Source organism: Pteronotus mesoamericanus, unplaced genomic scaffold, assembly GCF_021234165.1.
Source record: "Pteronotus mesoamericanus isolate MK-2021 breed Mesoamerican mustached bat unplaced genomic scaffold, CSHL_Meso_final contig_90, whole genome shotgun sequence".
In the NCBI taxonomy this organism is placed as follows: Eukaryota; Metazoa; Chordata; class Mammalia; order Chiroptera; family Mormoopidae; genus Pteronotus; species Pteronotus mesoamericanus.
In genome coordinates this window covers 5,911,890-5,924,850 of record NW_026555277.1, presented here as the reverse complement: position 1 = coordinate 5,924,850, position 12,961 = coordinate 5,911,890, and the positions used below count along the sequence as shown (strand labels likewise).

The following is a 12,961-nucleotide window of genomic DNA, read 5'->3' as shown; positions in this document are numbered from 1 at the left end:
TGAAGCCATTTTACCATCTCTTTCAGAGTGTGAGACGTACTAATCGTATTGAAAATAAGTGCCAAAGAGGTAAGTATTTCAAGAAATGAGAGCATGTAATCTAAGGAGATCCCTTAAATAATTAGTTTATTATTTATTTCAACAACAGCTTTAAAGCACCTATAATATTCTGTGCCAAGCACTATGTTAACCAGGTACATTCAGAAAAACTTGATGTAATATAATAAAATGCCTTCAAGGAACTGAACACCCAAGTACGTTGTCTGAGTCAGTAGAGGGAAATAGTAGGAGCAAGAAATATAGCTGAACTTCTAAAATATTGAGAAATCATAATATAAAGTGTTTAATGGGACCCATGTATTGCCCAACTCTTACACATGCAGAGTTTCAACGTAGAACTTTAAATGATCCTTCTAGAGAGTACGTGTGTTTTGCCCCCAGAATGAAAGAGTATTTCACCAATTAAAGATCTACTAATCCCTGTATTGAAAGGTCATTGAAAATGTAATATGGAGGAAGCCTGGCCTCAGAGGGATAAAAGGGGTGAATGGCATGAAAAGACAGGAGCCCTGCCCTCCACTGGCTTATAGTCTTGTTCTTATGGAATTCAGAGTCATCAAGGAAGCCAAAATAATGGCTCACTAGAGTTAGAAGCTTCACATTTGGAAAGGCAGAGAATCAGGAAAAGTTTAGAGTGGAGATAGTTTCAAGTCATTTTAAAGCCTGGGTATGATTTTAACAGGAAGTGACACCAAATGGAGGTGATAGTGCAAGAGACAATGTTCTCAGAAAAGAGAAGACCAACTCTAAGAAAACAAAGTTAACAATTATACAACTTATTAGTAATTTTCTAAGTTGTAAAATTGTAAAAAGAGTGGAGAGGGGAATTCCTCCTTTCTGGAGCACGAAAGTCCAATAAAACAAATATTTTGCCAAGGCGCCTGCTTAAGCTTTTGTTTATCGCCCAAGCTCTGAAAGAGTTCAATCTTCGCTGGGTGTGTGGCAAGATATGGTGAACGAGAGCTGTTTGAACATTCTCAAAACACTAACATTTAATACTCCTTAGGTTTCCAACAACAACAACAAAAAAAGGTAAGCCAATATTTTCCCATGTCGATTCGTAATTGAATTAGAATTGTACTTAACTTAATAAATTGCCACCTAGGATAATAGAACCATGAACAGCGTTCCATTTGAGGGGAACATCAGTTGTGTTTTCTCGCTGCAAATCTAAACATCTGTTGCTACGACTCCCTGAGGCATCAGGGTAAAGGAACTGTTTTCAGAGAAGTGTTTGGAACAAGCTATGTTAGTCTGAGGAGGCTGAAGGTGAGGGATTAGGGGCGCATCCATGCCTGAGTGCACTGCACTATACCACAAACTGTGGTCTTATTTTACACGGTAAAACTCTGAGATTAACAAGGCTACCTGGCTCAGGTGAAATGACCTCCCACGCTTATCAGGACTAACCTACATGCAGTGGATTTCTAGCTTTATGTACTAGGCTAGGAGAAGAGTTGAATTTCCAAAAGTGCTGATGTGACTTCACTCATTCAGACATACTATTCTCAACTGTACCGGTGGGATATATTATGGAGACCCCAGAACCTTGAGCTTCTGTCATGGTCAGAGCATGGTGCCAATCTCTCTATGCCAACTTCCCTCTGTACCCTTTAGCTAAATAAACCACATTTGATTTATCCAGTGGATGGCCATGCTTGATCACTCCATCAACTTACCCTACTTTTAATTTAATTTTATTCGAACTCCTCCATAGCCTGATATTTAAATCAATAATGTATTTCCTCAAATAATAAATGAAACAAAACATCAAAATTTCCTACAAATAACTTCAAATGATCAAATCCGAAAGATGAGAGGTATAAGCGTTTGGGGGCTTTGTTTTTGTTTTCCCAAAACGATACAAAAAATGTTGAAGACATTGAGTGAACCCACCAATGAATCCAGGAGTTGGATTTAAATGTTCTTATGTCAATAGTACAATAAAAGATGAAGAGACATTATAGGGAAGTAAATATTTACTGAAAAAAAGGGAAACTTCAACAGGAGGTTTAAGAGTTTGCTAAAGGAAGGGATTTAAATGTTCTTTAAATTTGGGGCTAAACAAATCCAGAGGGCTGTTCCTGAGAGAGCCAGGGAGTACTGAGGACGGGTCTATCTCAGGGCATTGAACCGAATTCATTATCATCTTGCCACGGGCGGCCTTCAGCCTCTCCTAGGGCCAGCGGAGCCTGCCAGAAGAAGCACCAAAAGGAAAGTACACTGAAGTTGAAAACTGGAAAACGGTCTCTGCCTTCTTTATACTTTGAAACATATAAAAGACAAGTCTTCTACTTTTAACAGACATAAAAAGTTGCCCTTAAAAATAACCCTCATTTTAAATACCCAAACTGGCCAACCACTATTATCCTGGGGGACCGTTACCACCCATCTTTCTCTGAGAGACATTCTCTTGAGGTTTTTGCCTCAGGTGATGACCTGCAGCCTGATTCATTTTCAGCTGCCCCCCGGATCTCTCCCTACTTGTCTGTCTCATGGCAGAGTTCTTCCACAAAGCTATGTCCATGTCTTTTGGAAATAAGGTTTATGTCCATTTCTGAAGTAATACAAGGTCCAGTGATTTCTTTTTTTTTTTTTTTGAAGCAAAATTTAAATTGACTGAAAGGTCCCCATAACATCAAAGTAACTGGGGGGATAAAGATAATGAATCACAAAAGAAAACAAACATGTTCATCAATTTTTCTCCTCATGAGTAAAATAAGTAACCAACTTGTTCAGACCCTCAATAATATAAGGTGGAAAAAAAACTTAGTACTTGAAAGATACAGTAATACTTTTTATTCCTATGGGTGCAACACAAACCAGGGAAAAGTTGACTTACAGCTTCCCCACTTACTACCTCTGCAACCTTGAACAATTTGCTTACTATCCGTGGGATTCTTTTTAATCTGCTAAATGGAGGAATAAAAAAAAATGTTTACAAGACTGTTGTGACAATTAGATAACACAGTATAATCAAAGCCCTTAAAGGAATACCTAAGAGATATGAAGTGTTCCATAAATGTTTGTCATTAAACAAAATGTCTCATTGCCACCTCTAAGAAATACACGAATTAAAGCCTTGCTCTACAAGGTTTTACAGCCTTGTGGTCTACAGCCAAAGCCTTTTATGCCCATGAGCAAACAGAAAAGTGTCCAAATAACACCTCAAATCATTGAAAGCCAGTTTGGCTGGAGTGGAGACGTAGGTCAAATTTGCTTCCAAGTTTCATGGATTAGTGCTAATTGTCCGTCCCATGGTGTAAGCCTAATTTTCCCCATGCATAAATTACTGGTTCACAAATTCGGTGTGGTCCTCTAAGGCAGTCTAACTTACATTATTTCAGATGGGTTATTTCACATGCAATTTGAAAAATGGGAAAAGAATGCAGTATGTAATCCTTAGAAAGAGAATTCATAACAAGATTATAAAATGCTTGATTAAACACTAGATTTCTCATCTTGTCCAAAACTACAATGTCAAATACAGGGCTTTCCTAGTAGGTGAATTCCCCTAGATCTTCCCATTCTCTCCACCCCGTCTCCCTTCCCAGACCACACTCTCCCAGCTCTGTCATTGCGACCATAAAGCTTTGACCACTGTGTGGTCAGCAGGTTGGGGAGAGGATGAACAAGAGGTTGAGGGAGAAACACCATGCTCTCCACGAGCATCAGAGGACCATGGACACACCTGAAAGCATCCTCAGGTGCATCTCATATATTCCAACACTGCACATATGCAGTGAGTACCAGGATGACCATATTTTTGCTTCACTATGAAGTTTAGGGTCAACTATTCCATCCCTATCTTAACTTCTGAACTATACAGATCTGTTAGATGGCTTTAAATCACCATTGGGCTTCCCTGAGAACTCCAAATTACTGATGCTACCAAGGTCCTTAAAGATCATGGATTCCAGGAGTTTTGTTGTTGTTGTTATTGTTTTAAGATTTTATTTACTCTTCAACAGAGAGGAAAGGAGAAGAGGGAGAGAAACATCAGTGTGAGAAAGAAACATCAATCAGTTGCCTCTTGCACATACTGGGGACTGACCCAAAACCCAGGCAAGTACCCTGACGAGAAAACCAGCAATCTTTCACTTTGCAGGATGACGTCCAACCAACTGAGCCTCACCAGTCAGGACCATCCCAGTATTTTTTTAACTTGGGGATGGAACAGTGGGAGATATTATTTGAGAATATGATAAAAGCTAGAGGCCCTCTTCCTAGTTAATGCCCTACACACACACACACACACACACACACACACACACACACACAGGGGAGGGACAGAGAGAAGAAAGGAGAGGAGGAGGAGGAGAAGGAGAGGGAAGGAGAGAAGGAAAAGGAGAAGGAGTGAAGAGAAACAAAGTCACAAATTTTTGTGTGCAAATCTCAAGTCTCCTGAAGTCATCCATGATTTTCTTGGTTGTCCACAGACCCAGATAGAGATCCTCTCATCTAATCTACCTCAAATTTCAAAACTTAAAAAAAAAATCTGAAGCACACCCAGATCATAACAGAATTAAGTGTGTTGCTCAACAAAATGCTTTTGACAAGCTGAGACCAAAGCCCACATCTTCTGACTTCTAGTTAAATGCTGTTTCTACAAGCAACTTCCTTTCCTGTCTTCTATTATCTTGGTGGTAATAGAGAATGATTTCTGCCTGCTTCGTAGAGTTCTTAGATGAAATATTTACTAAAACTTTTGCACATCATAAATATTTGTAAGTCATTCTTCCCCACGAAACTCTAATGCTTGCCATTATTTCCAAAATAACAGCTACCCAGGAAGTATATTAGGCAAATCAGTCTTTGGTATACAACAATTCTTAGCTCGTGTTCTCAGAGTTGGCTATGATAAACACAACATAACTACTGTCCAAACAAATTTTTATGAAATACTGACAAAGGCTTAAGTTATTATAGCTTTAGTCTCATCTCTATCTAGAAGAGTTTAGAAATATTTTTCCTCAGGGGAAAAGGGAAAGTGTTTGGGTTGGGGTTGGGTTTTGGGGTTTGTTTTTTTTTTTCCTGTTTGGTGTTTGGTTTTCCCAGGTGCCCCAAATTAAACTAACTCACACTTACTGGCTATCACTCAAACTGAGCTCACTTTGCTACTGCTTTCCCAGATCCTTCTAAAAACTAAAGGATTTTGTTCTGGCATTTTAATCAGTGATTAACTACTCCCTTCTTTTTCCTGCTGGGTTAAGTAAAAGATCCATATGCTGGGTGTTGTAGGGAATTTGTTAGGCTGTAGATCATAGCTGTGGTGCAGGACATGATGTGTCTCAAGGGAACTAATGAAGCCATAAGGAATGTAAAGAGTCACCGGGTTAAAGCCACATTAGGACAGCTGTTAAGTTAATGAGGGCCCTGCTTTGGAGAGGAGGTCACTGTACAGAAAAATATGAACCACTCTTTATTGGTCTGATCCCATGTCCTCTGGAAGTTAATGGGCCATTCTTACTCTCCTTTGACATTCACTGAGCCAGACGCAAATACCAGGCACTGTACGAGCCACACAGGCTTGTGATTTACTCTGTCCCCATCCTTGTCTTTGCCAAAGGCAAGAAGGAAACAGAGCAACACTGAACACTCTTTTCAGTTTTCCATCACTCACTTTGCTTGATCTCTTTAAAAATCAATGTTTATTTTTTGACTCTGAATTCAGAGCTTATATGTGACCTATCTGAAGGCCAGGCCTGGAGAATAAGGACCAAACCCTAGAATATAGTGGGCACTCAATAAAGGTTTGCTGAAGAACGGAGGAATTGAAACTAGGTAATCATAGAACTATAATGAAAACAAAATAGATTTGATGTATATAATAATTATAGCGCTGTTATATATATTATATCCTGTATACCATGTATCATTATGTAATAATATAATACTTATATATACATATTATCATGATGTGTGGTTAGAGGTGGTCATTTCTGGGAAGGAACTCTGTATTCCAATCTAACAGCAAGAGAGGCTGAATAGTACCAACTGGAAACACATACACTATAAACCTGGTGTATCAGTGACTCTTGCCTTCACTTACCCTTCCACCCGCCCCCTGCTATCGCAATCAGTTGCCTGCATTCCACCTCTGAATACCTCTCTCCACCCTCCTTTCCTTTCCCATCACATTGCCACTGACTGTTTCATACCCACAGCCTCCCCAGTCTATCACGTCAAGTGTCAGTTTGCTAGCCTGAAAGCCAAGCCTTCACCAGGATGTCCTCAGCCTAGATTTCCAGCCATATTCCTTCCTGCCACCTACCACTCCTTACCATCCAACCAAACTGAACTATTCACTGGTCCCTCAATGTGAGTGAAAATGAAGAGTCACCTGATCTGTAACTCACATGCTTCCAACTCTGTGCTTTTGCTCGTATCATTCTTCACACCTAGCCCGTCAAAGGAATAACTATTTCACCTCAAAAGTCCATCTCAAATCTTCCTTCTCTATGAGCCTCTCTTGTTTATTCCACAAAGAGCTCATCCTTTCCTGTTCTCAACTCCCACTACATTTTCTCTTTCTTATGGTGTTTATCTGCTTTGTTTTTAATATTATTTGTTTGTTTACTTTATTACCCATATTAACTATAGCTCCTTAAAAGTCTCATCTTAATTCACCTTAGCATCCCTTGCCTTTCCTAGCACCATGATGATCATATGAAAAGTTAAATTGAATAAGACAAGTCCCCTTGAATAAGACAAGACTAGACTCTGCAGCCTGGAAGAGGTTGTTGCTATAAAACTCTCCAATAGCAGAGATGATTACCTGCATACAAGAAAGCATTGATCGCTTTAGAGACCACATCAGCTGACTAAGTTCACTGCTGAGTTTCCAACCTCATTTTGACTATACAAGTTCAGTGTCTGGGAATAACACAACATTTCCAAATAAGGTAACTTAACTTCTGGGATAGTAAGAATTTCCAGGATACCCTAACAGGAGTGTCCAACCTTTTGGCATCTCTGGGCCCCACTGGAAAAAGAGTTGCCTTGGGCCACGCATTAAATACACTGTGACGTGTAATCACAAAAAAAAATCTCATAATGTTTTAAGTAAATTTACAGTTTTGCGTTGGGCCACATTCACAGCCATTCTGGGCCACAGAGGCCCATGGGCCGCAGGCTAGACCCCCCTGCAAGGCATTTACAATCTTTCAAACAATGCATTAAGGGGAAAGTTCATCACTAATGATGAAAACATTATTCTACCACTCAACAGAAACATATTCCCCCCGCCAGAAGCCTTTTCCAGAGAGTTCAGAGTACGGTTGACTCTTGAACAACACAGGTTTGAACTGCATGGATCCACTTACATCCTGATTTTTTTCAGTAAATACTGTGGTGTTTTCAATCCAGAGCTGGCAGTTTGTGGATGCAGAGGACTTGAGCATACTCGTATTTTTGTATCTACAGGGCACTCTGGAACCAATCCCCATGGGTACCGAAGCAAACTAAATTTTTCAGGAGTCAAGAGTTATGTACAGATTTTCAACTATTCATGACTCAGCACCACCAACTTCAATGTTGTTCAAGGGTCAACTGCACAGCTAACAGTTCAAAAGGTAATTCAAATTTTCTTAAAATAGTATAGTTATTTGAACTGCTTCTAGACAATAAATCCCTTAACGGAAGGGATTTTTATCTTACATACCTTGGCACATCTTCATAACAGAAAGGTCATAGAGAGGAAATGTATGGAGTTCAATTACCTTTATCACTTACAAGTGATGTAACTTTGGGTAATTATTTAAATAATCTTATAAGTAAATTGGGGATAATAATAGTACCAACCTAGGGTTTTAAATAACAAGTAAATAGGTTAATTCACAGAAAGCACCTCGAGCAGTATCTGGCACAGAAGAACCACTCACAATTGGTTCGCTATTATCTGTGTAGCACCCCCAAAGTCCATGTAATGACCGGTACACAATGAGGGTCCCTGAAATGATGAGCGAAAACATGAATTGACACGCTTCTGTGTGTTACACCTAAGGCCATCATATTCTCCTACTTATTAATAACCAAATTCTAAAATAAGAATGCACATTTTCATAAATACCAAAAAACACCAAGAAGTCAAATAGAGCAAATACAATAGATCACATTTTAAAACCTATACATATGCCCTGGCTGGTGTGGCTCAGTGGATTGAGCGCCAGCCTGTGAACCAAAGGGTCGCTGGTTTGTTTACAAGGCAGGGCACATGCCTGGGTGCGCAAGAGGCAACCACACATTGATGTTTCTCTCCCTCTCTTTCTCTCTCCCTTCCACTCTCTAAAAATAAATAAATAAAATCTTTAAAAAATAAAAAAAATTATACACATAAAATACAATACTTGTATCAAACAACATAACAGAAGTCAAATGTATCCATCATATCCATCATAAATTTAATTGGACTTATCAACCTATTAAGAAAAAAAATTTTTTCTGACTGGTTAGCAAAGTAAGATACTGCTAAATGGACATACCTAAAACAAAAGAGATAGGGGAGTGGAAGTCAAATCAGACAAATGCAAATAAAAGGACAAAAGAGGTCATGACATCATCATCATGACAAAGCAAAATATAAAGAAAAGGAATTAGAGAGATAAGAAGAAACTTTATAATGCTAGAGTCTACAATTCACAAAATGCCATTGCTTATATAGCTATTGTCTTGCTTTAAAGCCTGCTTTGAAGAAGATCCTTTTTTTTTTGTTCCCTGGCTGGACTGAGAGGCAGGATGGAGCCTGCGGTTGTCAGTACCTGCACTCGGGCCTCGGTGAGCTTCGCCCTCTGTGCCAGTTCCTCCCTGGTGTAAATATCAGGATAGTGGGTTCTCTCAAAAGCACGCTCTAGTTCTTCAAGCTGTTCTGCTGTGAAGGTGGTTCGGCTTCTACGCTGTTTCCTCTTCAGTGGCAAATCAGGTTCAGAGTCAATGTCAGAGCCTTCATCCGACTGGGGTGCTGAGGCTAAGAGTACAGGGGAAAAAAAGTGGTAAAATGTGAATCATAAAACACGTCTGAACAGCCGTCATGATTCAGATTCCAGTCTGTGGTACATTGTCTCTCATGGACACCAAGCCCCTCCTTGCAGTATCATATTATGAAATGGTACTTCATGTCCCCTCCACCCTGTCCGCAGGCTCCCCAGGCAGAAATATTGGTTCTCTGCATCTGTCATTCTAGGTCCGTTATGAGCTCTTAAAAACAGGGACAGGGCTTACTCCATTTTTATGATCCTCATCCTTAGCATTTAATGGATAATTTACTTAACGTTTAATGAATGAATCACATTTAATTTGGTTCCAGATAAACTTTCACCAACTTTAACACCAGAAAATCTGTTAACAAAAGTGCCTTCTTAAATAAATAATCAAAAATCAACGCAGTGTCAAAAAAAGCAACACTAATAAACCACTGCAGGATTCCTATAAATTTATAGACTCTACCTCTCTAAGGAAAATCATGTTTGAATATCTCATTACCAAATATTGGGAAATGTGTCAAGGGGAATTTAGAAACTGGTCATGTGAATCTGAAGACTAAATTCAGGAAGAAGAGGCATCGTCTGATAAACGGTCCCTAAACCCAAGTTCAGAGTCTGGGTCTTGGCTGACTGGGTAGGCAGCTGCCTCGTTTGAGGAATTCAGTGCAAAGTAAAAATGCAGGACCCTGTGTTCAAAAATTTCAAGATAAAAACAACAGAGTGTAAAGCCAAGCACAGGGTCCTTCTGAGCGAGGGGCCTGAGGCAACTGCCTAGTAGGTAGGTCCCTGAAGCCAGCCCTGCTGTGGTCCCCTCCCCACCAAAGCCTGAATTTGCCTGTATTAATATGCATCTGGGAAGAAGGCTTCCAAATCTGTACCTAGGAAAGATGAGGAGGTGCCGGGAAATTAGATTGAAATTGGAGTTAATGATACAATATGGTGTCTGTGAGCTGTGACAAGAGCAGAGCACCTATTGGTCTCTAGAGGGTTCTGAGTTCTGAGGGGGCACCAGACACAGGGCTCTGAGCGGGAGAGCAGCTCCCAGCCAGAGCCCTGGGCACGGGGTCAATGGCAGGGGGCCATCAGGAGGCAACCAGGCCATAGACTCCAAGTATATACAGTACAGAAGCCTGAGCAGCCTGGCCCCAAACACATTCAAATGGGCTCTGAAAACTCCCCGAATAACCGGAGGTCCCTCTGGGGAAGGGGCTGAAGTGTGCTCTCAGCAAATGAGGAAGGAAAGCCAGAAAATTGTAGATGATTAACGTCAATGTCAAGGTAACTCATTTGCACCCTCAGACGGGTAGAACCTGGGGAAATGAAGGTGACTGCTAGAAGCAATGTGAAAATGCAATTGTCTGCTGCACTGCTAATCCTTTGATCTTCAGCTCAAACTAAACTCTGCCTTACAGAAATCAAAACTTTCGTCCTACTTCAGTGTAATGTATATGCTGCCCAAAAGGATGAAGGTCCAAAATACCCCATGAATTTAATTTTGTTTTTTAATATTTTAACACTTCTACATTTTATTTATATTCAAATACTGAAACTGATGGAATGAGTTAATATATACATGATAAATTTTAAAAAGTAAATAACTTGTGCATAAAAGTGAGAGAGCTATAACATATGAGGCATCTACTGTGTGTTAGACATTGTGCTAGGTTTTTCAATTCTGTTATCTAACTTAATATAAAATGGTCTAATTTAATATAAATTAACTCTTTTAGGACTTTTTTAGCATTAATTTTAAACAAGAAAATAGATTTTCCTTAAGTATGGGGATATTTTAAAGGAGTATTCACATACAAAGAAAGGTGCTGTGCATTGCACCATATACTTCAAAAGCTCCCAACTTGACATGAGTAAATATTTAATAAATATGAGCCAAATTTTAAAATCAATAATATGTGCCTAGTTGTAGAGCAGTGGTCCTCAAACTTTTGGAGTATCACAGCCACCTGAAGAGCTGGGTAGCACACAGACCAGTGTCTAGCCGCCACAGTTTCTGATCTGTAGGTCTGAGAATTTGCATTTTTATCACATTCCCAGGGGACTGATGCTAATTTTACTGGTCCTGGATGACATCCTGAGAACCACCTCTATAGAATATTCTAGATTAATTATTCTCTTCCTTCTCAAAATTCCCAAATACAGAAAATATTTCTTGTCACAATTTATCAAAAAAAAATTGCTTCCACATATAGTTGTTTAAATTTTAAGTAATAGATGCCCCCAAGCAACAAACTACTTATTTCTCTCAGAGGACAATAAATTCCCATAAAATGTTTTCCTTTTATGCTTCTGGCCGAGGATGCCCTGACTTTTCTGTCCATCATGAAATCAGGTGAAAGGACTGACCAAAGGCTTCCTCTGCCTGTTAGAACTTTAAATCTTGGTTTGTACTTTCTCTTGCCATGACCCCATTAGGGTAATAGTGTGTGGAAATTTTCGTGTTTCCTTTGGGAGTCTCAGGGGTTATTAAATCCTCCCAAGTAAATATGATGTGTCATGCACTGTCAGGTCAATTAATCAAAATCATCTCTGCTTCCCGCAGAAAGGGGGATCCTTAGACCAGCAAGAGCTAATTCTGAGGGTCAAGACCACTGTGTTTCACCTTAACAATAAACATCCCCCAGAATATAAACTCTGGGGGCATAAGGTTTTTCTCTGCCTTGTTCACTGCAGGAACATAGTAGGTGCTCAGTAAATACATGTTGAATAAATGAGTGTGCCAGGTAGACTTTAAGTTTTGAACTAACGCTGAGTTCTCGATCATCCTTATATTCCTAGATGGATATTCTGCTCATATGAGTCTCCCGACATCTTTTTACATGAACGTTGGGGGTCTGTGAGTATTCTAAAATTATCTGGAAATTCTCACAAGTATTTGCATACTTGCATTTTTGAGGGGAATAATTATCTTTTTTTTCCAAAAAAGATTATGATTTTAAGAAAGATAAAGAACCAACAGCAGCTGGGGATTTAAAAGATTCAGACTATATAAGAGTTCAATACGACAGCCTTTACAGCCAAAAACTAAATTTTCTTTAAGGAGCTAACTAATCACTACTTTTATTTCTAGGCTGTTTACTCAAAAGCAATCCAAAAGGTTGCTTCTAATTAGGAAAGCCTCCCTATAACATCATTTCAAAAGTCACAGAGGAAATGATTTTCCTAATTTTTTCTGGGGGAAATTATCTGAACCAACTGATCATTTTTAGCAATATGAAGCCACAATTTTGCACGTTAATTCTAACTTTTCCCTATCTGTAAACCCCAAAAGGATGTGGGCTTTAAAAATATGCTAAGTCAGCAACCCAAGATTAAGCTACCAACTAAGAATTACTAGCTATTTCTTAAGATGGAAATACTACATTCTTATATCACTCAATAAAAATAAAATTCCTTGTATACAGAAATCAAAGTCTGAATTTGAATCATCCAGGTTTTACCAAAAAAAAAAAATCTAAAATTTAAATCTCATTTTAACAGCGCAAAAGAAATTATTTTGTTGTATTTCATCTACTTTACATATTCAACTTCACTCAAGATATTAGAACAAATTAGATACTAAAACAAAATAGATACTAGATACAAAGTAACCTATCTCACTAAATATTAGCCATAGGTAGCTCAACATAAAGAAACTATATATTGTTTTTTCTGTACAGAATATCTAAGGCTATGACTTGGAAATTTCAAGCAGCATTATTAAGACAGCTATCTAAATTAGTAATAAGTTGATAGGATCTGTCAACTAGATTTAAATATAATCTCAGTAATATAATCTCTTTGGGCTATTTCTACTGCCCACCGTTAATACTAAGGGGAGATTTTTTACTTTTAAGTTTCTTGATCATATTCTACACATGCTTTTACAAACTTTGCTTTATTATTCATTAACCAGAAATATTAAT

At 38.8% G+C, this 12,961-nt stretch overlaps 1 protein-coding gene across 2 annotated transcripts in view; it reads right to left on the bottom strand.

Annotated features, from left to right (window-relative positions):
- Positions 1-12,961, bottom strand: part of PAX3 (paired box 3) — a 91,360-nt gene that overhangs the window by 19,905 nt on the left and 58,494 nt on the right. For both annotated transcript variants that reach the window (XM_054586134.1, XM_054586135.1), the window contains exon 5: positions 8,820-9,025. In XM_054586134.1, the coding sequence (XP_054442109.1) occupies positions 8,820-9,025 (206 nt within the window). The remainder of the gene's footprint in view (positions 1-8,819; positions 9,026-12,961) is intronic.